At 35.3% G+C, this 26951-nt stretch overlaps 1 protein-coding gene across 5 annotated transcripts in view; it reads left to right on the top strand.

Annotated features, from left to right (window-relative positions):
• MYO16 (myosin XVI) overlaps window positions 1-26951 on the top strand; it is a 360734-nt gene that overhangs the window by 206201 nt on the left and 127582 nt on the right. For all 5 annotated transcript variants that reach the window (XM_027675110.1, XM_027675112.1, XM_027675113.1 and 2 more), the window contains exons 15-17: window positions 2781-2898; window positions 9198-9345; window positions 24611-24722. In XM_027675110.1, the coding sequence (XP_027530911.1) occupies window positions 2781-2898; window positions 9198-9345; window positions 24611-24722 (378 nt within the window). The remainder of the gene's footprint in view (window positions 1-2780; window positions 2899-9197; window positions 9346-24610; window positions 24723-26951) is intronic.

The raw sequence follows: 26951 nt of genomic DNA, 5'->3' as shown, positions 1-26951 counted from the left end.
AAATTCTTTTAAAAAATTGCCTTTCCCAATGAAATTTCTCTTTTGAGATCCCAGCTCAGAGACAGATTTACACAGAAAGTTTTGGCACAGTCTGCCTTGTCATAGGTCAGTTCTGAGTTTCATACTTTAAAAAAAAAGTTTAGCCTCTTTCACCTACTCTGATGATCTTCTTCTAGAAGGCTTACAGTCAACTCAAGGTCTTTTTGGGGTACTTTTAATGGTTTCACTTGCCACATGCATGACGTTCAACAGAACTCTAGAATTGTTCATTGTGAGGTTTTAGTAGTGTCATATGAATTACTCAAAACATGCTTTCTTCCTGAATTATGCATGATTCAGTCCAGAATGATGATAAAATATATTGGAAGTACAACTGCCACTAACAGGCAACCTACAAATCAGGATTATTGGGATGTGGGAAAGGCTACAGATACAGTGATTCATAGTTTGTACATTACAGATGATAAAGTAATAAAAATCCTGTGGATTTTGGGTGGATTTTAGAAGAGCTTTGCATTTATGTTTTTTTAAGACATGAAATAAGCCTGGTGACATTGAGAACACCACAAATGAATAAGCTGTACCTTTATTTTACTTCATGGAGTCATGCAATTGCAATGTTAGTGTTTTTCATGGTGTTATCTGGTTCCTTGATTGTATTCCTAAAATGAGACATTTAATCTAGGTTTCACATGCAATGTTAAGAATATTCTTGTTATTTTCTCACTTTTTCTGAGTTTTAAAGTCTAGTGTTGCAATAATACCATTATATAGGGACAGTGCATTTTTACTGTATTTTTAAACCCAGGAGCCAGATCTACAAACTGTGTTTATTTCTACTGTGTATTCTTTTATTTACTACCTACACAGGTTTACTTACAGTTTTGAACTGATCAGGCCATGGATGTTATTCAAGTAGGACTGCAAAATTCAGATCACATCATCCAAGTCCTTTTCTTTCCTAAAGTTCAGATTAATTAATGAGTAGAAGAAGTGAGTAAATAAGTAACTTTGTCAATAAGCAGCTGAAAACTGTGTGCTTTGGATGCAAATATAACAGCAGGGAGTCAGGAGGTGTGAGAAGTACTATTGTCTTTGCTGTAACTTTTCTCCTGAACACAGGAAAATTCACAGGGACAGCCATCATGGTTGTCCATCATGCAAATGGAACAAGAAGTGTCCAGTTAAGAAGAGAAACTAATGTTGGAGGGGTCAGACCAGGCCTAATTTTCTCCAACTAAAAATAGGTTAACTTTTTAAACTACTGTAACTCACTTTATGCAGTAAACAACAGCAATCCCTAACAGACACTTGGTGCCCTGCTCCCTGGCACGGTTTAAATCTCCTAGAGATCCTCTGGTCACAGTTCAGAGGACAGCATGTGCCAGGGACCATTCACAACATTATGTCCAGCCTGATTTGCAAAAGAAGAGATGTTAGATCTCTGAATGTGAGCCTTATCATGCCACTTGCCATTTACATTAGAGTCCTGCTCCTGATCTTGTTTTGTTTAATAGTATTGATGTAGCCATACATATCAATGAGTCTCAATCAATGCAGGTGGAAGAGAATTATCACATGTTAAGAAAAAAGAGTTGCCTTTTGGTTATAGAAGGATCCCTTACAACTAGCTTAGATAGAATATCTGACTTCAGATAGCACAGGTAGATGTAGCAGATTTCACCCATGGAGAATAAAGTAGAGATTCTGGTTTAGGTGCCTTTTAAGGTGCCTTAATGAACACAGCACCCTGGATTCATTTCTGCTGCAGTCATGCATAGCACCATTAATAAAGCTGCACAGGTTAAACCAAGTGCTGAATTACTCTAAAGAGCAAATACATTCTAAACAATGCTACTGGAGTGGAACTGAAATCAAAACTAAGCTGACTAGTTTATTGCTGCCACCTACTGCACAGACATCTGGTTTAACTAATAATTCTTAAGGGTTTGATTTTTAGAGCTTCTATCTTCGTGATTGGAACCACATCTTATCTGTTCCACTCCACAACTCTCTTCCCTCCCCAGCTAGGTCATCCAGCTTCATGAAAAAAATTATATTAGAACAACAGTGTATTTGGGCCACATTGCAGTCAACTTCTAAGGATGCAGAGGAATGTTCTGAAGGGAATCCTTCAGGGTGTAAGGGGCGTAAGCAACTAATTATACACAAAAGAGCTAAATACGGAGAAAACATGGAATAAAGATGGCATATTTAATGTTTTGGTTTTGTTTGGGTTTTTTTAATGCTATCTTGAAACAATTGCTGTGACTATGAAAGTGCAACATGAAAATACATTAGTGAGAGATGCCATAAAAGTGTGTGAATATATTTTTTCTTCAGTTTTTCACTAATATAATCCTAAAGTAATTCTATTTGAAATCAATAATTCATGCAATTTCTGACATCATATAAAGCTTGTAAATTCCTTTGGTTGCTTATTAGTGTTGACTGACTTTAACTTCATAAGCTGCTTTCAAAGATTCTAGTATTTTTACTAAGCATACCAGCTCTGGGCACATGACTCCAGTCACTCATATCCAAACCAGTGGTAAGGATACAGCTGACACGTGAACCGTTTTCTTCCGCCTCGCATTCATGACTTCCATTATTCTGACATAATTTTTTAAAATTACATCTATTTTGAGCTATCTTACTTTAATTTGTATTTAGGAAAAAAATCTTTCAAGGATTTTTTTTACATTCCAAGAGGAAAAGTGATCTTCCTCCCCAGTTGTTAATCACAAATCAACCATTGCTTCTTTACCATCTTATTGCAGGTAAACTGTATCTTGGAGGCCTTTGGACATGCTAAGACACCACTGAATGATTATTCCAGCTGTTTTATAAAGTATTTTGAGCTACAGTTTTGTGAGAGAAAAAAAACATTAATTGCAGGTAAGTATCACGTAATCTGTTTATTTTGATATCACCCACAGACTATTAGATCAGAGATCCCAGTGTGCCATACACAGAGTTGGACAGCAAGGGCTTTAAAGTATGTGAAAGAGGCGGGGGGCTTTAGGGAGTGTCAGAGGAACATGTTTAATAGCATATGAGTTGATAGCTTGTTAGGAGTGAGCAGTCTTAAGTTGTTCTGAGCAGCCACTAGGTGGCAGGGAAAGACAAGAAAAAAATTGACACCACTGATTACTCATATTTCCTGGGAAATCACATTTCTCTTTATTTCCCAGATTAATATACTGAGAGAACTGTGTGTCGCATCACTGTGAAATAAAAGTAACAAAGAGATTGAGTTTTGCATTTCTGCCTAATACTGTATTGGCTATTTTAAGTATCCCTTAAATTACTGACTGATAATATAATCTGTTTAGGCAAAAAACCCCAAGTATTTTCTGCAGTGCTGAAATTGGAAGTTTCTTCTAAAAGAAGTAGGAATCATGTTGATGTTTTTTGTCACTAGAGGCAAGATGGTATGGAATTTGTGCTTGCTTTCAGAGTGAGCGTAAGTCTGCTAGTCCCCAGGAAGCATTCATTAGTGAAAAAAAAACAAACAAGAGAGCTGAGAAAAACTCCAGTTTGATTCTGAAAACTCTGTCTAGTCATCATAAAGTTACTCAGTGTCAAAGCGAGGTATGCAGAAATAACTACGCACAGACAATTTCCTCCTTGCACAGATCTTTTTGGATAGAGAAGCCGTGTGGCAAGATACACTTTCATTCCAAGTAAATTAGGTTCCATTGGATAAACATTTCAAAATCTATTCTTTTTAAAAAAATAATTTTAATTGTGTTTATGCTTTCTGAAGAGTTTCCTAAAAAAATTCTTTGAAAATATTTCTTAGTGGGAATTACAATTCATATTTTTGAGACAGTTCACTATATGCTAGCAAATATGAGAGTTTCTTCAGTGAAAATGTCACTGCATGGGCAATTACTAACACTGTATTTTTGGTTTGTTTTACAATGAATGTAGGATAATTGTAAAGGAAAAGCAAAACTAAAAAAGTGTGATTTTAATTTTTATGTATGAGGTCTTGTGGGAGGAATGTAAAGTGATATATACATTAACATGGACTGAAGAGCATCTGAGTTGAGTTTGTAAAAATAAAACTCAGTCCCTAAAGCTAACATATTATAAATCCTCCATATTATATATATTTAATTTGAGTATATTGAGTTTGCGGGGACTTGAGTTTTCAAACAGGTTTACCCAGACTTGCCAGTTTAATTCATAGCCCTTTTCTATGATGGATATAAATTTTGTCGCTATTGGTGCACTAATTCTGTGTTTTAATCATTCTCAAGCTATAGGCATTAAATGAGAAAGTCTAGGGTAGTCAGGTCCATTAAAAAATATAAACAATTTACTTATCTGCCCTACTATTCCACTATTATTTAGGAATGGTATCATTTACTCTTACTAAGTCTAAGGTAGCCAAAAGTTACATAATTTGCAGTCAAGAGTGAGAAGCCCTAGTACAGCAGTAAAAATGGGTTTTATATTTCTGAAATTTGCAGTTGTTCCTGCTGTTCGATTTGCATAGTAGATGTTGCCTTTTGTAGACCACTGCTACACATCACCTCTGAGTAAAATTGTCCTAGATTGACCCTGTAAATGAGAAAAGAATCAGACATGTTGTCTTTGTCTGGTTTAAATCCCATCCAGTGATTCTCTGTATTTATTTGCAAGATCATTTGCAGCAGTATTTACTGTCTTGCGCTGTTTAAACATGAATGAAAAATATAAGTATGCAGAATACCTTGTTTTGCTGAGCCATGATTTTATAACTCATTGATACAAACTGGGCTAAATATGTCTGATTTGTAAACAAAAAATCCAAGTGACACTGGACTTTCTCCATCAAAGGATTTAGGTGGTTTAAACTCCTCAACAGACAGATCTTGTGGGTGGGGATCCAGAACAATTTGCCAAGGAAGGGACATGAAAAGTATATGTGTACATTTTTATTATAGAGGACAAGCTCAAGGTGGCACTCCTTGCATTTTGAGAGGACATCGGTCAAGTTTGTGACAACTTCTTGTTCATGCTGAGGTTCTTTTATGCTTAGACCCTAGAAATGCTTTGACTTTTGTCACATAAGATTTATTCTTATAGCAGAAAGTCCAATATACCTAAATAAAAGAAATACTCTCCATAATTTTCATCATCAGGTTTGATTTGGCATTTTGCATAAACTGTATCTTTGCCACATTTTGAAAACAAGGACGGAGCTTTTGAGTGTGGTTCTGCGCAAAACCAGTACAGATATATTTAGAGGTTTTATTTATCTTCTCTGATTCTTGTTTCTGATAAGGTGTACTGCAAAGTTGGGTTCAAATGGGAGGTTTTTTCTGTCACAAGTGCCTTTGCGGTTAAGTATCTTTTATTGCTTTAGTACAGGCAAACAAGTGGAGAAGGTATAACCCAGATTAAGTAATTGTTGTTTGTGACTGGATAAAATAAGGCAGTAAAGTAAAAAGTCTTATATTAGAACAAACACAGAATAAACTACAGGCCTGTGATTTCATTAAATTTCTAAAATAAATTCAGAAGTCAAAGATTGAACTTCTGGCAAAAAATTATAATCATTCACAGAGAACAATTCACACTCACAGCATAGTAGTAAAAGGCAGATTATTTATTTATTTCCAGAATGGTCCTTCAGGTAAGTTGACGTAATTCCTAGGATGAAAATTAAGACTTCTATCAATTCATCAAATAACGCAAAAAAGAAAGAGAAAAAAAAGTCTGAAAAAGTTGTTCTCCAGATTTTTCTGCCTTACTTTCCAGGCCATGCTTTTCTCAGTCTTCACTTTTTCAAAAACAAGGACTAAGTTTTTTTCTTTTTTTTTTTTTAAAGTTGCATTGAAATGGACTGACAAATGTTATTTTGTTTTTAGCAGTAACTGTGTTTAGGACAGCATATCTTTTGAGAAGGAACAATGCAGTTTCAAAGAATGCATAGCTGAAGACAGATTTCACTGGCCACACTTTTAATAGATAGTCTGCTTGCTGACTGTGTAGCTGCTCAGTAGATCAAATGAGCTGTTAAAGGAAGTACAAATTTGTTTGTGCTTGTAAGCACAATTAACACTGCACAAAAATGAGGACTTTGCTCTTGAACTCTATTATTTTTTCCCTTTTATTTTACATACAGATCAACAAACATGCTTCACTTTGTAGAAAACCGTACTACTGTGATAGTTTTCTTTATGAGTTCCTTTAGCACCATTAAGATGGTGCTGTGTTTGATTCTTGGTGTTTGAAAGCTTGACTTTTTTTAAAAGGTCTTCCCACTGCTAGAGATGCTAGTTGAGATGAACTGTATTTAGCCTTATTAAAGTGAAAGGTGACTTGAAGTACCTGAAAAGGGGTGAATTAATTTGTGTCATCTAAGTAAGTGGTGTTGCCCATCATCAAAGTTAAATGATAGATGACCTTTGATAACATTTTTCTTGCTTTTATTAATCAAGAATGTTAAAACCACCTGAGTGGTAGTTATGAAAGCCTTAGCAAAGAACATTGCACACAAAAATGTTATTAAAGAGAAGTAGTGGACTCTTCAAATTAATTGATGGTTGGGTTAGTTTTGCTGAGAAATAAGTTACAAGCACAATAAAACATGGAAATCATCCTTCAGGTTCATCTGTTCTGTTTTATCATGTAGGAATGGCAGACAGGTAATGATTGATTCTGATGAAAGTGTGTGTCTGGGCCAGTCCTGCCATGAAAGGTTAAGATTGCATTGCTTCAGTTTGCAATGTGCTGCAAAGTTACGGGAGCCAGAATCATATATGATTTCCCAAGTGTGCCTTTTTACTTCAAGCACAGGTTTGGGTTTTGTTTGTTTTTCTTTTTGTATTGTAGCAGCAGAAGACTAGATGGATGATGCACAACTTCTCATAATATAGATTCCATAATAGCAGTTCACTTCTATATTTTGCAGGATGATTAAATGGGCCAGATCATGTCTCCTTGGTTCAGTAAGTCAGATGTGCAACTCTTTGCTGTTGGTCTGCTGCCTCTTATGTAGCTATGCAGGCATGGTTTTGGTTGCCAGCACATCTGTCAGGCCATATCTGTGCTATTACATAAAGAAAGTGTAGAAGAGGTCCCTGGCTAGTCACCTTTGCACTCCTTAACTGGGATGTGTTCATAATGGTTTGGCCTGTGTAGAGTATAACTTTGAGAGACTGTGCATAGTTATATTTAGTTCACGGACAGAGCTTACCTGCTGAGACCTTTCTTAAAACAATGTTTGAGATTCACCCATTTCATTTCCCTCCACTCTACACTGTCTTTCAGCAATATTCTCAAAGGCTGTGTTCCCTTAAACACACAATTTCAAGTAACCTCATGTTTGTTGTGTTTAATTTAACAGTATAGACAGAAACTTAAAGAATTTCAAAAGATGGGAAGATAAATAGGTGGAATTTAAAATAAAATTACCGGACAAATACAGAAGGTATAGCAATAACTAACTAGCGCTGAATGAGCTACTATGGATATTAGCAACTGTATGATGACAGGAGCAATGCCATTCTGCCCTCTAGCCTAGTGACTAGGCTAAAGCAACTACCGTGCCTCTGGTACACACTCTCATACACCAACCTGCATAACTTTGCTCAGCGTTGCATTGGGCAGTACCTGTGAGTCAAGAACTGATTCTGAAAATAATGCTTCAGCTACAACTAACCCCATCTTTCAAAGTCTTTAAATGCCCATGCAGCCTTCAAAATTCAGGTCTCTTAGGCATCTGAAGTTGTGCTTCTGCATATGTTTGGAAGTGCAAAAGTTTTGACTGTACCGAATAAATCAGTGCTATTTTGTGCTTAATCCCAGCATTTCCTGTAACTATGTGTTCAAGAACTACTTCCAGTTCTTAAAGGAAGGAGTCCTCAATGGGTTGGTTGAAACCCACACTAGGGGAAGCTATGCTTTAATATTCTTCTCTGCTTACAGTGCTTCAAAAATATAGTTCCTCCATTGCTGAGAAGTGCACCTTATGCTCTAAACTCAACAGTCCTTTCCCGGGTAAGGATGCTCACTAAGACTCTGTGAAAGCTCCACTGTACTGCAGAGATTGAAAAGCCTAAAGCTGCAGCAAAATGGACTGCGTTCAAATGGTGGAGGTGCTCAATTTTGTGTGAAGGGACACACTTCTGGTCTTTGCACCACAGCTAGTATTTAAGTAATGGTGAGATAAAATATGCAAACGGCAGGGTAAGTGGGAACTGGAATCAGGTTCCCACTGACAAGGAAGGCCATGACCTCCAGCTGCAGTTCGATGTTCCCTTGTTCTCTTAGTCTCTTGCATCTGGAACTGTGTGGTGATGTACCCCCAGTGGAGGGCTGAAGAGTAGACTGCCCAAAATACTTTCTGTCTCTTCATGTATATCTATAAAATGCCTGTAATATTGTGAACAGGTGAATGGATCTGAGGGTCCAATATTTCATTTGCCTCTGTGATTTGCCTCTTTCAGAACCTTAGTGGGCCTGAGGTTATGTTTAAGCCTGTAAACTGCATTTCTGTAGGCAAGTCTCATTCAGATTCATCCTCCTTCACCTTCCCAGATTGTGCTGATTCACATGGCTTCTCCTTTAGCCAGCTCATCACACCCCTTCCAAGATACCAATGTTTCCCCAGGCTCAGGTTAGTGAGCTTGCTGATAACCAGTTCTGCAGAGGAATTTGTCTCTTTGTAGCCATCTAGAAGTTAGGTGGTTAATCTGAACTATTAATCTGTGTGTTCTTACTCACCAGCAGAGAAAGAAGAAATGCTTCCAAGGGTGTTTTTTCCAAGAGGTCTTGAATCTCTTGCATCTTTCTCTTTCTGTTAAGAAGGAGCTTAGAATAGATGCCAATACTCACATGGCTACACTTTGGTGAGATGACTAATAGCTTGTCTCTCAAATACAGCAACTGGTTCATCAAATATATAAATAAAAAAGAGTAAAAATCAACATCATTATCTTTAAAACTAAGTAGTTTTAAGACAGTAAGTAAGATAATATTTTTTTCCACTAATTTTAATGGAAGTAGGGCTTTATATGTGATTTATATGGAGAACCATGGGGGTTTGAATGGTACTAATAAATTTTATATGTTCCCCTCAGACCATTTTATAAGAAATGTTGTTTATTCTTAACTGCTGAAATGGTGAATGGTTTAAAAATATGTAAGTTTAGACCACTCAGTATAATGATTAATTTGCATGTTTGTTTCTCAATCAGCTAGGATTTATACATACATGTTGGAGAAGTCTCGTGTCATTATCCAGCCTCTCAACCAGAGTAATTTTCGCGTTTTTTACTTGATGATGGATGGGCTGTCTTCTGAAGAAAAATACACCCTGTACCTCAGTAATTTGTCTGCACACAGGTAGGAAAACAACTGGAAATTTTGGGAGTATCTCAAAGTTTATTAATTCAGGTTATTTTAGAATGAAAAAGATATTCCTCACTTAGATAATTTGCCTTTTCCTTTTCAGTCTTTCCTAAGAAGTATCACTGAAATGAGAGAAGCTTATATAGTATTAATGATTTTCTCTTAAATGGGCTAAGTTTATAATGAGTATAGTGAGTAACTGTAAAAAGACCAATAGTAATTAAAATTATGTAAAATTGAGTTTTTCACATCTAAGCCTTTTTCCCTTGGATTTTTTTCTCAACTTTTTCATCTTCTACTTTGACTAGTACTTGAATAAAATAGCAGTTCTAGACTTGGGACCTATAAATAGAAAGACATAACATTAATTTTTGCAGAAAAAAGCTTACTTGACTATGATTTTTTTCTTAAACAGAAGTCTTCAGATTACCATTGTTTGGTAATGTTTTAAGCAGTTAGCACTTCTGCGTTGTACAGAATAGCGTAATGCACTAGCTCTGAAGAAACCTGAGGCTAAATTGCTCTACTAAAAATGATCCACTTCAAAGCAGGGAGGAGAAGAGTTAAATTCTATATATTAAATCCTTTGAAGACCAAAAGTATTCTAAAATCCTGATCATTAATTTATTCCTCTTCTGGCATAAGCTGTTTAGAAGCACTCAGTTTGTTCAGAAAATGAAACAGTTTGAAGTCACTTTGCAAGAAACTCAAACAGGAAAGAACTTAGCAGAAATCTGAATAATTAGATTCACGTGAACAAAGCTTTATCTGATAAGATACCTGATAATCATCCAAAAAGAACAAAATAGTATTTTTAAATATATGTCTGAACATTGCAGTATCAAAGCTCTAAAAATAATTTATAGCTGAATATTTGCATAAACCTGCTTTTATCAATAAAACTTTGCTTTGGCTATGTAGAGTAAATTGTATCTTGCATTATTGAGAGAGTGGGCCAAATATTTCTTTCCTTAAACTTCTGAGTGTAGTACTTGGGTGAGATAGATCTTTCTTAGTTGATAAAGTTAAATTAGGGGTGAATTTCTACTGTATCAAACTCATTCATGAATCAGAAAGGCAGGATCTGGCCTCTTTTATAAGTTCATGATTTCTGGCTTAGTCAAATTTTGATGAGATCATATCATTTTGGTAACATCCATAAGTGAATTTGTCATGTTTTCTTTAAGCAAGTGTAATCTTGACTCTAGTAATAAAATTAACTAGATAACAAGCCTTTTGAAACTACAGCTTGTTCCTGCCCAGCTGTTTCTTTGATAATTTTTCTGTTCCTTTTTACATTGTTTAATATTGCACCTTTATGTAGAAGATTCAACAGTCTTAATAAATAATGGCTATTAAGATCAAAAAGAACCTCTATTTTTATATAGGTTTTTAAGCCATTGTAATAAAAGAAATGAGATATAGCATAGTTCTTTTATTCTCATTTTTGATAAAATTATCTTAAAGAGAGTAGTATTGTCAATACTGGTTATTGTCAGACGTGATGCTGTAAAAAGTGAGTAGTTCATGTTCTAGAGGAGCATCTAATCCTGGATTCAGAGTTAATGTAAGTTGCTTAAAGGGGAAATCCCTCCCCTTTGGAGTCACTAAGAGTTTCTGTAAGGCTGGGGTTTCACCCCAGTGTGCAAGAGAAGTTGTTAGGTTGTAATTCTGTGGTGTTTGGTTCTGTCCTGAGAGGGAGCTTGAGTTCAGAAACTTAAATGTATGTTCTTGCAAGCATTTTAATTGCTAAGGCATCGCATGAAGACAGATAGCTGGACACTTTCTATTGAACCTATATACTGCTAGGATCTTAAAGTAGCAAGCCATTTAATCTACGTAGGGAGGGATCTGAGCAATGCATCTCCTGCCATATCTGCATGTGGATCAGAATGGATAAAGAAAGAAGCAGTTGCTGAAAGGTAAGATCATTTTTCAAGACTGAGCAGGGAAAGCGTGTCAGAAATGGAGAGTCCTGAAAGGGCAAGTCGAGGCTTTTTGATTGACAGCTACTCCCATGTGTTCATTACATTCAAAAGCTGATTTTTAACAGCAGACCATTGATTGAAAAATTCCAAAATTTCTAGTACCTATATGTGTTTCAGAAGAACTGCAGAACTTTTTTATCTTGATGATGATGTGTAATACAAAGAGATTAGAAATTTGAAGTTATATTCTCAATTTGCTCTTGATTTGCTCTGGAATTTTTTCCTCAGTACAGTCCATGATTGTAAGCATTTTTTCTGACATGTGAAGTTTAGCCTCACAATAATGTATGTACATTATAGCCTCACAATAGTATGTACTAGCTTATGTAGCCTCGTAGTTACAGTAGGTGCTACCTTAGTGATGAATCTTGCAATCAGTGTGAAACAGAGAGCAATATGAGAAGTGACAAGGGTGATAAATTTGTTTGTAAGTGGTCTTCTACTCTGGTGAAGAAAGGAGAGATCAGAATGACAGGAAAGAAAATACGTGGGAAAAATCTTACAGAAGATAAGTGGAAATACCTGTTTCATATTAACATTTCTATTTCAAAGCTGTAATATATATAACAATGTAAGAATGTCTTTGTGTAATATATACATGTAAGGTAATCAAACATATTGTTATTAAAAATCATGTCCTTACATTTATGTCTTTGTGTAATACATACAAGTAAGATAATCAAAGATACTGTCATTAAAAATCATGTCCTTACATTTGTATATGTATATTAGAACTATAGCTTAAGGCCACTTAACTCTAGGAAATGGCTTCAGAAAAGATGGTGGGTTTGACAGCTGTTCAACTTGATGTCACCTTTTTCAGTTTAAACAAGATTGCTAGTTCTCCAAATTGATTGTACTGTAAAAAAAAAAAAAGTGAGCAACTTCAAACTGGGGACAGTGTTAATATACACATTCATGCAGAAACAGAACTGTGGTCAGGACATGCATTTTTTGTGTCTGCATTGTCAAACTGCTGATCCCAGATGTGTAAACTTTCCTTTCGCCCACAGAACAATGATGTGCACTGCACTGTGTGCTCTCTGCCTGTGATGTTTCTCACACCCCATAAAAAGCAGCGAAACTCTTCTGCACCAACAGCTGTAGATCAGTTCACAGAACTGATGTTATCTTTTTTTACCAGTTTTCAGTGCAGGTACTCTCTTAGTTGTCAATAAAAAAACTTTATATTAATTTAATGTATAAAGTAGTAATTTTAGTGAAGTAACTGAATTTCTCATCAAAGTTTAAGCTGATCTGAACCTTGATCAGCGAGGAAATAATTTCCCTCTCTAAATTATAAGATTGGTCCTCAAAAAAGGATTAAAATTTACAGTGTGCTAAAGTGAATGGTATAGTAAAGATTCCAGTAGACAGAGCCTTATGTCAGATTTTTTTGTGTTTCCAGTCATCATCTTTTCTAGCAAGCACTAATACAATGTGTAAAAAATAATGATTAGTCTAGTATCATCCATATTGATCCCTACTCTTTCCTTCCCTTACATAGAGCTCAAGATGTAAATTTTCAGGACTGTGAGTAGCCAGTTACCACAGATTTCCCTTTTCAGCATACTCGGGAGGCAGCCTCTATGTTTTCTGACTGCTTTATATATAAAGCTAGGAAGACAGTGCACATTTCCATACCCTCTCTCTCTCTTTTCTTTCTTTTCCTTTTATCTTTGGATGCTTTTTTTGTTTTCCCAATCATTTGATTATTTTCTCATTAAAAGTGAAACAGAAATTATAATCTTGAAACTAGCAGTTTTCCATATCCATGCCATTTGTCTACAAACCTTGCTGTCTCAGTCTAACAATGAAAGGTATTAAATTCATAGAGAAAAGTTTTTTCTATTATTATTTTTTTTAAATTTTCTCCACATAATTGAAAAAATAGCCAATTTAGAGGTGTTCCAGTCCTCTGTTTCCTTGTATTCAAGCCTAATAGATAATTTTTTGACTTGCCTGATACTGATATTGGTGTGTGACGGCTGGAGGAAAATCCAAGGAAATGTCAGGCTTAAGTTACAAAATTAGTTGAATCTAAATGTTGTGAATGAAACAACTAGATCTTTAAGGGTTACATCAGATTTTCCCATGAATGATAGTCCTGCTGGAATAAAAGTTTCTGTATGAAGTGCCAAATTACATCACTTTATCAAACTGCCATTAGACTTTGTGTGATGAAACTCAGCATAAGTTAGTTGTATCAAAATTTGAATTTCACCCCAATAAAGACTAGTGTTGAGGCTTCATGAACTTTACTGTTAAGGATCAACTTTGTTTTAAAACTCTGCTGACAGAATAAAGCTCCAGGCAATCAGGAAAGTGGAATTCATTGTATTTAATTTTAGGAGGATGGTAAAGATCAGACTCAGAGGTTCCTCTGCTGTATTTCACTTTTCCATTATGGGTGATATTGGTGCAGGAGGAGAGCAAAGCTGTGGCAGGAGATGTTTAGGCTCACCATCCCTGCAACTGATGGTCTAGTTCTTCTTCCAAAGAGACTTTTGCCTTTTTTTTTAGCTCTAGTCAGTTTACTTTTGCATGTTTAGTTTTATTTCACAAACTTGCATTTATTTCATTTGACTTGGCATGATACCGTTTGCTATTTCTTTGAGAGAGGTTTTGTCTTTCTTGTCTCTTTTGAGGTAAATACAATATGGAAACAGGTGCAGAAAATAAGAGGAGAATAATCTGTCTGTGGCATGAAAGATAAAGAGTAGGAGGCAAGAAAAACCTGAAATCTGTTTAATCAAAAAAAAAAGAAACAAATCTGGTAATTAGGAGCACTGGGATCTTTAGAGTCTACTGAAGACATCCGTCTTAGTTTTAACAGAAAACTACACATACAATAAAACCTTGTTAGGAATAAATTGCTTTAAATGGAGAAAGCAAATGGAAAATTTAATATAAGTTTTTTATATTGATGATTTTCCAATTTGTTGTGAATCCTGTCGATGAGTATCTTACACCCTAAAGTTTCTGAGCCAAGTTCAACCTTTTGTTAGGAAAAAAAAAAGGGATCTCCAGAGATCTATGGAAGATATATATAGATATATATAGATATATGCATATATATAATATTCAGGTTAAATTTGGTCTTCTGTTGAAGAAATTAAGTGCTGAGTGTTTAGGCAGCCCACCAGTATTTCATGTCAGACTGAAAATGGATGTAACTCCAAGGGATAAAATTACTGTAGAAACCCTAGCTTAAAAGCAGATATGATTACTCACTTATAGAAATGATAGAAAAGTTAATTTCGCTTTTACTTTAAGTACAAAATATGTCTCTGCACTTTACTAGGATGCTAATCATCTCATATGTGGCAGGAGATTCAGTGGATTCAGCTTCTGAAACCACTTAGCTATTATGTTGCATAAATCTAGAGCGATAACACAGGTCTGCAATTTATATTTCAAAAGTTACTCTTGAAATCATCCTGATACAATTACTGTAGATGACTTTCCAGTCAGGAATGGGTCATTTAATAAATTTTTATTGACATATGGAAGCCCCAGTCATTGAACCCAGCTCATCTCAGCATTAGATCTAATGGAGATAATACCAGTCACCGTTGTTTGAACTTGCTGTCTTCTCTGAGCTCCCTGAGCTTCCTTGTAGTTTTTCACTGCACTGGAGTTGCTGTAGCCAACTCTCCCTAGGTAAATCAGGCAAGGTCACCCCAAGGCACAGCATAGTTTTTATCCTCTAGTTCTTTCATTAATCATAACTCAAAATTACCTCAAGTCAGAGGTTAAACATGAATGTGTCAGACTAGTGCCATTCACAATTTCCTTTAATTCCTGGATTTGCACATTACTTTTTGTAGTTAGCTATTCAAACTGAGTTTTGTCTAAAGCATACAAGTAACAAATTAAAATTTTCTGGATATGCTACTTGAGTGCTAATGGCCAAAGGATGTTAGGATTTTAGTTTTATACAGCTCCTAAAAGTGGCAACTCTACTAGTCTGGCTTCTGAATTTATTTTATGCAGTACAATGCAGGACAGAACAGTGTGGGAACATCTTGCACTGAATCACTCATTACCCAGGTGATCTTTGGAACTTCTTTATTCTATGTATAGGTCTCATCTGTATCCAATTAGTTTATGACCCATCTCTTGGAATCATGGCACAAAGTGTTATTGCTGCAACATAGTACAGTACAGCACAAATTATATGAAACTGCTGTACTCAGTGGTTGATATCAAAAGGAAACAAAGCCAGTTTCAGGTATAGTTTCAAGGTTTTGAGTCACCTTTGATTAACAGCCAACAGATGTAAAATAGTACAGGGTCTTTTTGAGGTACTTATTGATTATATATTAGGACATATAATATCATGTGCTAATACATAAATATATATATGTACATATTACACACACATATATTAGCCTATCTAACCAGGGAAAACTGTATTTTTAACAGATCTCTGTAAACAGTGCTCTGGATCATGCAAGGAGACACACTGGGGAGAGCTGAATGGGTCCAGAGTGTTTCAAGGAAGAAACATGCATGAGGTTCTGGACTTTAGACTCAATGATCTTAAAGGCATTTTCCAGCCTAAGTGATTCTCTGATTCTATGGTTTTTATCTGTGACCTGACTAGGCTAATAAGTCTTATGCTTATCTGATTGGAAGTTTAAACATTTCTTGTATAGTAGTAATACAGGTGAGAAAAATTGTTAGAACAGATGCAGTCTGCACAAAGAACTATGCAAATCAAAGAAGACCTCTGAAATAAAAAATTTACTATAAATTTTCTGCTGACTGAAATGACGGAAAATGGCGCTGAAACAATGTAGAAATACCATTTGAGAAGCAAACTGCATTTATAACCATAATTGCAGAGAAGTGTAATTTATGGCTTATGAAAATGCTGACACCCTCTAATTTCTGCTTTAACCTTTATAAAATTTTAACATAACTAAATCATTAAATGGATAGAAATCAGTTTACCAAGCTGTCATTGCAGCTTAGTATTAAACCTACTCAGTAAATGCAATGTTTATTTTGATGCTGGTACACTAACACCAGTTTCATGATCTGTTTTCACCCAAGATGAGGTTCATGAAGACTAAGAAAAGTGCTAATCACTTGTAAAATAAGTTCATAGTCTTTCACTGTAAAAATTAATAATGAATGTGATAATATTAAATAGAAAAAAAATTATTTAGTGGAATAGCTTATGGATTGTTGATTGCTAAATAAATAACATATATAAATACGTACAAATTTCTGTCATCTACAGTTGAAAAGAGAATAATCTTGCTTTGTAGAACAAAGTAAATTAGGGTACAGGCCGGTACTGCACCAATTCATATTCAGGTATTGTGTGAGACTTTCTTAGCCCATGAAAGGCAAATAGTTGTAATTGATTAATTAGCTAATTGTACTAATCCTTCTTAAAAAAACCGACTCATTAATAAGTAAATAATCCATACTTTCCAGTAGTTCAAAAGTCACTAGAGTGACTAGTAACTTGGGGAGACCTTAACTTTTTTAGACCAAGTTAAAAGTACCTTAAATGGATCTTACTGTTCAGAATTACTTGTTTAGTGAACACACCTGAATACACATGGTCATGGCTGCATGTACAGGAAGAAGAGGGCTTCTTGTAAGGCTGCTGATCTGAAACTGATCCATGAACTACAATCAGGAGTTATATGAAATAATTTTGAATTATTTTATCAATGTTTTAACTGCATACTGGTGAAAGTTATAAGCAGATTCCCAAAGCACTTTTTAAAGTTTAGATCAGATATTGTGGCTCTTAACCCAGTAAGCCTTTTTTAGTGAATCAGCATTTGAAAGTAGCAAACACTGGTAGAGAAATGCCTTTGAGGCTCATAAACTTAATGACATCTGCTTGGCAACTAATTCCAAAGTAAGTCTGAACACAGGAATACAAAATTACTCTTAGTTTTAGGAGCAAAGTTCAAACAGAATTTTTGAAGCATTTCAGGACATAGATTGGACCAGTTTGCACTTGCATGCAGACTGCTAATTTTTTTACATCTTCAGCAATGCTCAGTATTCATCATTATACCCCTTATTTAATGTATATTAAACTTAAAAAATATGCTTTTAAAGTGATAGATCACAGAATTATGATCTCCTGAGTGATTCTGTCCTATAAAATACTGAATCATGAATAAGATAAACGGTACTAGAAGGTATACTGTATTTATTAATTCTTGTAATATCATTAGAGATGTGAAAAATTCTATTTTGAGTCACTCTTGTTGTACATTCTTTTTTTCTTGAATGGAATAATTGTAAATTTACATTTTTATGTAATTTTAGGAACAGAATGCTTGAATCTGTGGTCTTAACCTATTCCACAAGAATATTAATATAATTAGAAGGAAAAAAAAAGCATACCTGATTGTAGCCTAACAATATTTGGCATTTTTAAGATAAAGACCAAGATGTATTTCTTTACCTTCCATTTGAGTATATCCATTGTCTGAAAAACTTATGTACTTCATAGTACACGTAGTCTTACAGAATTATTTGAAATTTCATCTTATGAAAATATCAAGGCAAAACTATTCACTGAACAACACACAGTTAATACAAGCTTTCTGTGCTACAACCAATTTACAAAACATGTAACTTGTTATTTTGTCAGAGAAATAAAAGTAAGAGCTGTGTTCTGGCTGTCACCAAATCTGTCTGCAGTGTTTAATTAATTAATAATATACTGATACCTTGCCTCCTGACATTTACAAAGCCATTCCTATTTTTAAATTCTGGTTTTGGTGCATTATTGCACTAGTTATGAGCAGAAATATGTGCACTTAAATGGTTAGCAGTAACTCCAGCTCAGTGCTGGTTTAAAAACTGGAGACAAAGGGAAAAAAAGGCAGTAATATATGCCTTTTTTCCCTCAGAGAAAAAAAGCCAGAAGCTATTCATTATCATGTTCTTTAAATGTCGTTTACTTCATTGATGTCAACTGTTTTGCTTTGTCTTTATCTCGTTCCTGTTTACATATCAAACAGTGCTAAGAGCAAGGCAGCTTTTCCTCACTAAGCAGAATACATTGTCCTCTCATATTCACATGAGATATCTAAGAATACTGAAATGTTTGTTGTAATTTCTTATTCTGTGAGTTTGCAAATAGAGTAGAGATTAGTGGAATTTATTTTTCAAAGGTAATGTTTTGGTTTTATACATTGGATACCCTTCATCCCAGCAGTTTTGAAAACATGTAAAGCTATGAAGTCATTACTTTTCAGTCTGGCAAAACAGTTCTTAAGTCTGATATTTAGCTATACCTAAATTGTGTCTTGGGATTTAGCAAGTAGTCACAGGAATAGCTAACCTTCTAGAAAACTTTTATGTATTTCAGAGGAAGACCTTACAAATATTTAATGTGAGTACTGTAAACTGACCTAGTTGTAAGAAAAGTGGTTTTTAAATAGTCATACTTTGTCTATAACTAACACATATCTGAGATACTCTGATTTCCACCTGAACTTAAAGTAAAAATTAACTGATCTGGTAATGTTGGATTTTTAGTGACAACCATTCTGCTTAATCAGGACTACAACCCTGAACTGGCTGGGAAGGAGGGATGCAAACTGCAAAGGAAAAAGCCACACACTTTCACATGATTGTGCAAGTACATGGTTCATTGGGCAGCACTAATAAGGGGAAGGAAGGGATTTAGCTTGTTAATCCGTGCTTCTTAATACAATGTCACATTAAATGACACCCACAACATACATATCGGTTGTGTTAAAGCTGGAGCCTGATTATGAAATTCTGCTTCAGCCTCCTGTGATGTTGGCTCTTTTGAGAATTTTCTAGCAACAAAGCATCAACTCATGAAGATTTTCTAATAATTTTTTGGTTTAGACTTTATATAAAGACAGGTAGAGGCAAAAGGAAAGTCTGTGAGGCTTATTGTGAAGTGTATCAGAGATACCTCAGATGCTGTCAAGGAAAAAGTCCATAGCTGTGTTGGGGCTTCATCTGAGCTAAATAGCTTCACTTACCATGTTTTCTGTACTACATCTGGTTCATACAATTATAGTTCAGGAATCTTTGTGTGTCTTTGGAATCTGCATTGCATGTTGTTAGAAGCAAATGTACGATAAGGTCATATGCCCAGAAGTTATGTAGGCAATGCTTGCAACAGCTTGAAATCTAGGTCTCCAGTACTGCTTATTTCCTTCAGTCTCACACACTGTATCTGCCTTTCTTTCTTTCTTAGTAAACCAGAGCTCAACACAGAGTGTTAACCGATAACTTTCAGTTGTACTTCATATTGACATTTCTTACTGTACTAAGATTCAACTGAAATGAGTGGGATGAAACACTGGTTTGAAGTTAGTTACACATAAATATTTGGCTGAATTAGGACAATACACATTATTCAACTTCACAGTACATGTAAACCTCACAAGAAAAAAAAGAAAAAAAGGCATTTCTTGTTCCAGTGGCCTGAAGTCACTAAATATGATGTTATGGTGAGCATGGTCTGTGTCTGTTTTTAGAACAAGTGATGCAGCGTTTTATAGAAGCTAGCACTGAGAGGATACTTGTGTGTGCTTTTTAATGACACTTTTTAATGTCAAGCTGTAATAAAAGCCTTTACACTATTAGAAGTGTATGAATACTTCCAATAGGCATATTCAGTCTAACTGATATGCTCTTCTCTAGGTTATAGGCACATACCAGTTGCCTATAAAGCTGACACATTGAGCAATTCGTACAAAACAAGAGACAAGTCAGTCCTGTTTCCTGTCTATCATCATGATTAGAAAGACACTCTCACACTCTATGTAATTGGAGATGTATGCAAAAAATCATATCCAGGAGGAATATGCTGTTTTGAAACAGCCTGGTTTCATTTCTTTCTTCTAAATTTCTTTAACTGGACAGCACATGAGAAATGTGCTGCATGAGAGGTTTCCACATGCTTACAGCATGATATTAAAAAAAAAAAGGCATGTAGTTTTTGTTTTTTAAGTGAAAACAAAAACATTCTTGCTTGGATAAATAAATTAGAAGAATCAGGATCTTAGTTTTAATAGCTATTTTGAATTAGTGAATGAATATAAAGAGTTTTATCTGTATGCCATTTTTATAAAAGAAAAAATGGATTTATAGACAGAATCCAGAATTTCTGATTCATAACATGAAATGCAGTGACTTGCATTGCCTAATTAGGTATTGATACAGAGTCCTGTATTTAGTGATTAGTTTATCTTAAATATTAATTCTTTGCTCCTTCCATGTAAATTCTTTATCCTCTAATCTTGAATTCCTTTTAGCAAAATAAATGTCCTAGATCCTATGGCCAATCGTGCTAAAATAGGAGTTGATACTATTCTGTTTCTCTTGGGGTTAGTTAAGAGTTATCCTACTAGTAGCAGAGAAACGAGATGTGGACAAGTGGATCAGCAGAAGAAAGCACAACATAGATGTAATTCCTCAGAGGAACCAGTTGACCAGGTATCTCAAAAAGAGAACAGATTATGGCATTCAGCTCTTCTCATGCATTTGAGTATTTGTTTTTTTTTTCTTTCGCCAATTAAAGAAGTATAAACAGAGAAAAATTATATTTTCCTTTGCCCTTGGTTTGAAAGGGGGCCTCCAGAAATCTGGTCCAACTCTTTGTGTCAAGACAGAATCTACTGTGAAGACAGACAGTTCTTTGAAAATCTATTGCAACAGCTACACAAAAGAAACGGAAAACTCAACTGGTTTGTAAGCTAATGACAGGGCAGTTTTATCTGTCTTCGCGTTCATGTTCCCAGTTCTTACCAGGAAGATAATTCTATCATTCTCAAATTTTTAAACTTGTGGTTTTCTGCGTTGGGATGATATTTGGAATAAGCAAAGTTACCGTTGTGACTTTCAGCCCTTCCCTTTTTTCATTTCATACAGTATAAGAACTAACATCTGACTAATGTAAGCTTGAGATCATTTAGTGTACACTTTTACCCCAAAGCCAGTAGAATAAAAATTTTACCTCTCTGCGTGATTATGTGCAAGAAAGGATTATTTTTCAGTCATCCTGGTAAATAGTTTCTTGTACAAACCATTTATTGTCTAGATACAAAATCAAGCTAAGTTGAATTAGCTTGGAGATGTTGGTAGTGATCACAGCATGTATGTTGACAATAATTTTGATACAGCTTGCATGGGATGTCTTCATCAATTTCAGAAGTTTGGCTCTGTGTCCCAGCTCTTCCTAAAACAACTGCTGAACATTTTTTGACTTACCAATAATACTATTTCCCCAGGTATTTTGAAGGTATTAAAAAAAAAATTCTAAAAGAGGTTTTCTTTGGGGTCTAGCTCATAGAAGGTGATCCAAGTGTCTGGAAATTTCATGTTGGTAATTTTGTAAACTGTTCGTATCAGTTTTTCTTAATTTCTCTGAAATTTTAATTTTCTAAAATTTAGAAAAAGAAAGACTATTTAGAAGTTCGTGAAGTTTAGAAGAAGTTGAGAAGACATATTTGTTAGAGTTGTACGATATCCATCAACAGTCCCAAGTACTCTATACAATTAATCCATCCTTAGTATGCATATACTCCATAGTATAAACATCTAATGAATGTGCATATCTTCAAAGCAATTTTGCTTATTTCATTAGTGCATAAGTAGTTTGGAAAATGAGTGGGTCTCATGAAATGTTCTAGAAGAATTTAATTGCTTTTAGACTGGGGAAACTGATTCTAAATTGAAGTGCACCTTAGAAAATGTCCAACTGCATTCGTTTCCAAGGGCACCAGTACATCTGCTGATTAAATCTTTGGGACAGGTATTACTGGGAAAGTCAGATTCTCTTCCAACAGGCATGTCCCAGCAGATGCTGCAGTTTATGGATGGGTTGCTAGAGCCACAGGCACCTGGTTTGGCAGGTGCCCAGTTTGCCCCCTGCTGTATCAGCAAGAAGTGGTTGCGCTGAAGGCAAGAACTGACGCGTGTTGGTTCATATCACAGCTCAGCTTTTTCCTCTCAGGAATTGAATGTGCTGCATCACTCTGCTGTGCTGCAGCCTGCTTTCATATCTGTTGGTAGTGTTCACACATCCTTTTGTAACATCAGTACCCACTGGCACTTCAACTGTGCTAAAAAATGCTGGTTAAATGGGGTTGCTTGAAAAGGAGAAGTGTAGAATATTCTCTTCGCAGGACAGAAAAGACTACTTGCTTAGTACAGAGAGAGAGACAAGGAGTTATTTAGGGAGAACACCATCCAGGAGGAGGTTTTTTTGCAAAAATAGCTATATGCTTCCAATTCCTCCAACCATTCAACAATGGGATATTTTGACAGCAGAGTAGCTGCTTCTGTAAATCTCCTAATTATGGATCAAAAATACCACTGATGTATGGTGCATAACATGTACTGATATAAGCTCATGCAACAGTTCAGAACAGTGGAAAATTTTCTCATGGATTAACCCTTATACCAATAGGTTCTATGCCAGATTCAGTATCAAATGTATTCTAGGCTCCTTTTGAACCTACAGGCAATGTAAAAAAAAAAAAAACCAGGAAAAACCCCAACCAACCAACCAAACCAAAACATAAAGCTGGCCTATACTTTGAATCATCTACTCTAGCTGACTTGACAGCTGTGCTGTCATTTGTATCTACTTGATTCTGTCAAAATTGATGTTTATAGTAACCTCGAGGAACCAGAGCTGAGCACTGGCAGTGATGCTCACAGACCCACGTTCTCAGGGGCAGTGTGAATTGACCAGCTTTATCCACTGATGTGAGGCTTGTTTGTAGTTGAGGTATCTGCTGACTGGGTCCTCCCGTGGTTGCAAAAAGTGCTTATGCACCCAAGCACACATTTTTCCCCCCCATCATTCTTCTTCTGCCCACCTGCTGGGGTAACTTATGTCATTATCACTGCAAGGGAAATCAACACACTAAATCTGGTATTGGTCCACTAGAAATGCACTTTGTGTTTCCTTGTGCATACCACTTAAACCTCATTATCAGATAGAAAAGTGCAAATACTAAATAATTCTTCCTACACACATTCACGTAAAAGGCCACCTTTATAAGAACTACCACCTTTACTAGAGCATTGCCAGACCTTCTGTAATAGAAGGAGTTTTATTTTGAAATTATGTCTCCTCTGTAGAGCTATTAGAATAGAATTATAAATGAGCATTGCCAATATTTAAACTTCTATTGTTTCCCATATTTACGTGACAGATCATGGACTGAACATTGGTAGAGAGCAGAGTGAGTGTGGGGAATTTTTGTTGTAATTGTGATGAAGGGGTGAGGAGTGGTGTGTGTGTAAATTGTCCACCTTTGTTGGTGTAGTGATGGTGTTATTTGGATATAGATGTGGGGAATTCTTTTGTTTATGTAAGTGATGTTTGTGAAGATTGTAGATTGTAGATTGTGTGATGAGTGTGTATTTTAATGCTAATGATAATTTAATGCTAATGATAAAAGAAATCATCATCTTACATTCTCTGCATGATGTAACTAAAAGTCAGATCCTATCAAATATTCACTCATTCTTAGTGATTTCAGCTGTATGAAGATACCTGAATACTTTAAAAAATACAGCCCATAGACATATTTCAAGAGGATTAAAATACAGTGTTGTAAAGGTTAGATTACTGCACTTTTCAGTAATCTGTTTTACTGTAGTTTTTGTTTAATCTGTTTTGTGTTATTACTTCTTATGTTGCTTCTATGTTTCTCTTTCCTGACTTAGCTGCTGCACTAGGTGTCTCTCTTTCTCTCTTCTAATCATTATTTTTGAGAAGGTTCATAGAATTTCCTTTTGCTTCACAGTGTGCAAACCAGTACAGCTTAAGGGCTGTACTTTTAGTTACTACTTAGTTACAGAGATGCTGAGTATACCTGTCATCTGTTCAGCTGCTAAGAGAATGAATGATGATAGTGGCAGTTAAAAGCTGATCTATTCCCTAGCAGCAGGAGGGGAATTTAAGCAGTCAGAGTTATCAGAGGTTCTCTTCAAATATTACTTCTGAAGGGGAATCTCTGGTAGTGCAAGAATGGCAAAACTGGCAATAGTATAAATTCAATCTGAAGTTTTAGCTTACACATAGGGCTAAAGTTGGGGCTGGGGGGAGTCTTAAACAAAAGTTTAAGAACAGAATATTCTGTTGCTGGTACTGTTCTCTCCAGAGGCTGAGAAAAATCTGTTATAAACCTCTGCTTAGAAATGCAAAGCTAGATTTTGACTTCAAAAGTTTGATCATGCACCAGCCTTGTAAATGCCATATATGCTGTTTTTCCTCTCTGCAGGTATCTAAGCCAGACTGTACTGGACGAGACGATGTCAACAGCCAACCCTCAAAACAGGGAGAAATTAATCCTACTAAAACAAGCTCTAGGCGCTCTGGGATTTAATAGCCTGGTAAGTTACACGAGTTTATGTTATTTGTGGCTAAAATCATCATACTAGTTAAAAACAGGCCATACGGAACTCTCCCTGATAACCTTTTGGAGGCAAAAGAAGTGCTTTTTTTAGTTTTGTTTTTTTTTTCTCTGTTGTTTAAGAACTTGAAACAATATACAGTACTAGCTCACTCCAGAGAAATTACTGTAATTACTTTTAATTAGACACAGAACCAACAATGTAAATCTTTTTAATTCTTAAAGATTCACTAAACAGCTTCAAGGTATAATACTCTGAACAATTAAATTACATAGATAAAAAGAAACAATCAAATCCCATGTGACAGACGTCTCATAAAATCCACAGGCATTTTTTTCCTCTTCTTGATTATCTCCCTGTCTCTTTTAATTTTGTGAAACACACATACGCTAGCAGCACCTGAAAAGAAGTAAATAAATATTTAGTCAAAGAAAATTAGAGCTGGGTAACCTGAAAGAGGTGACTTAACTCCTCAAAAGCAACAAGAAGATAGGCCTTATGTTTGTCTCTTATCCTATAGAATAAATGAAGATAATTAGGAAAATTAATCAAGAAGAGGTTCTGGAGGACAGAGGTGTAATGGAAATTAGGGGAAATGGAGGGATGAATATGAGAACTCACATAATCTGTGTAAATATGCAACCGAAAAAAGTGTAAACGATCTTTAAATCTCCTCCGTGTTAGAATAAAAATCTATAAGATCTTTAAATCTCAGTGTTAGAATAATTATTTAGGAGGCTAGAAATCTGTGGAACTCACTGATCTCCTGAATTGAAGATTAGAGCGGAATATGTAAAACACATTCCTAAAATTTCTACCCATTACTTCTGAGATACATGGAAAGGTCTGCATGTATTATTCCTTGACTATCTAGCCACATTTAGTGATAAATTATCTTTTTGAAGAATTATATAAAGATTTCTCAGCAGTTTTTAATGGTATCTTCAAAAATATGTTAATTTTTATTAAAAACAATTGTTTTAAAGGTGAGGGAACACACATCTTAGAGCACACTGAGAAAGTGTTTGAGAATCTGGAATATGAAGTAAACCTGAGGGCTTAACTGAAATCACCAGAATAAACAGCTATCCCAGCCCTCTGCCGTTCAGTGTTGTACAGTCATTCCCAAATCAGTTCTTAATGATCTAACTTACAAGCAAGGAGTATGCTGTACTAGTGTGCCATTTCATCTTGCCTAAGATATCATCCCAAGGAGCAGGGTATAGCACCCTAGTTTAAATGCCATATTAACATGACAGTTCTTCTGTTTTTTGAGTTATCTTGTTCAGACTTCACCTGTATATACTGGGTCTTTTTGAATCTTCAGCTTTGGTATTGTGTAATTGAAAAATATACTGTTGCCCTATTAATATCTGTCTCATACAGTAAGAGATTGAAGTTCTTGTCTAAAAATATGAATAAAACTTGCTTAAACAGCGTTGGTGCTATAGTCTATCCCAGAAAGACTTTTTTAGTGGCCTTTGATGATAAGCATAGTTATTAGGGAAAGGAAAAAGAAGAAGAGAAGAAGAAAACTTGGGAATAAAGAGAATGTATTGGTCAAATATTTCATTAGTAGTGTAGTTTTTAATCTTATTCTGTAAATCGTGGTGAGAGTTCTCACTATCACTTCTTCAGTTTCAGTAGAATTGGATTCCAAATACTATTTTTCAAAAACATTTTAAAAAATTATCAACTAACTTTGCTGTACATAATGGCATGTAATGTTGTAGTGGATATCAGGTTTCTCATTTTACAATTGTAAAGAAGCACTTAAAAAGCCCTCCAAAAAACCTTAAAAAAACTTCCAAAAATGCACAATGCTTTCTGTATCTTAGCATTTAAGGTTCATATTTCATGGATCATATTTTTTCTTGGATTTAAAAATATTTTAAAAATAAACAACCAAACCAAAACAACCCAAGAAAGTTAGTTTTCTTATTGCTGTGATAAAAATGAAGCCAGGAAAAATCTGCCCTTAAAGATAACTGCCTCATAATATTGGAGACATCAGAAAAGAGCATGTAGTCATGGAGGGAAAGTGTGAGGGCAAGGGAGGTTGCTTTTGTTTCTTTAAGACCTTAATTATAGCTTTTACTACCAAAAACCTGTTACAATTTAGAGCTAGACACTTTATTTGTGAATGCAGTTGCCTGAGGAAAAAGCAAACCCCACTATTCCCAGATACAGAAATTGTCTCTTTGGAAA

Source organism: Neopelma chrysocephalum, unplaced genomic scaffold, assembly GCF_003984885.1.
Source record: "Neopelma chrysocephalum unplaced genomic scaffold, ASM398488v2 Primary Assembly neopelma1_25, whole genome shotgun sequence".
Classification (NCBI taxonomy): domain Eukaryota; kingdom Metazoa; phylum Chordata; class Aves; order Passeriformes; family Pipridae; genus Neopelma; species Neopelma chrysocephalum.
The sequence above is the reverse complement of the archived record's forward strand: the minus strand, read 5'-3'. Positions and strand labels throughout refer to the sequence as shown.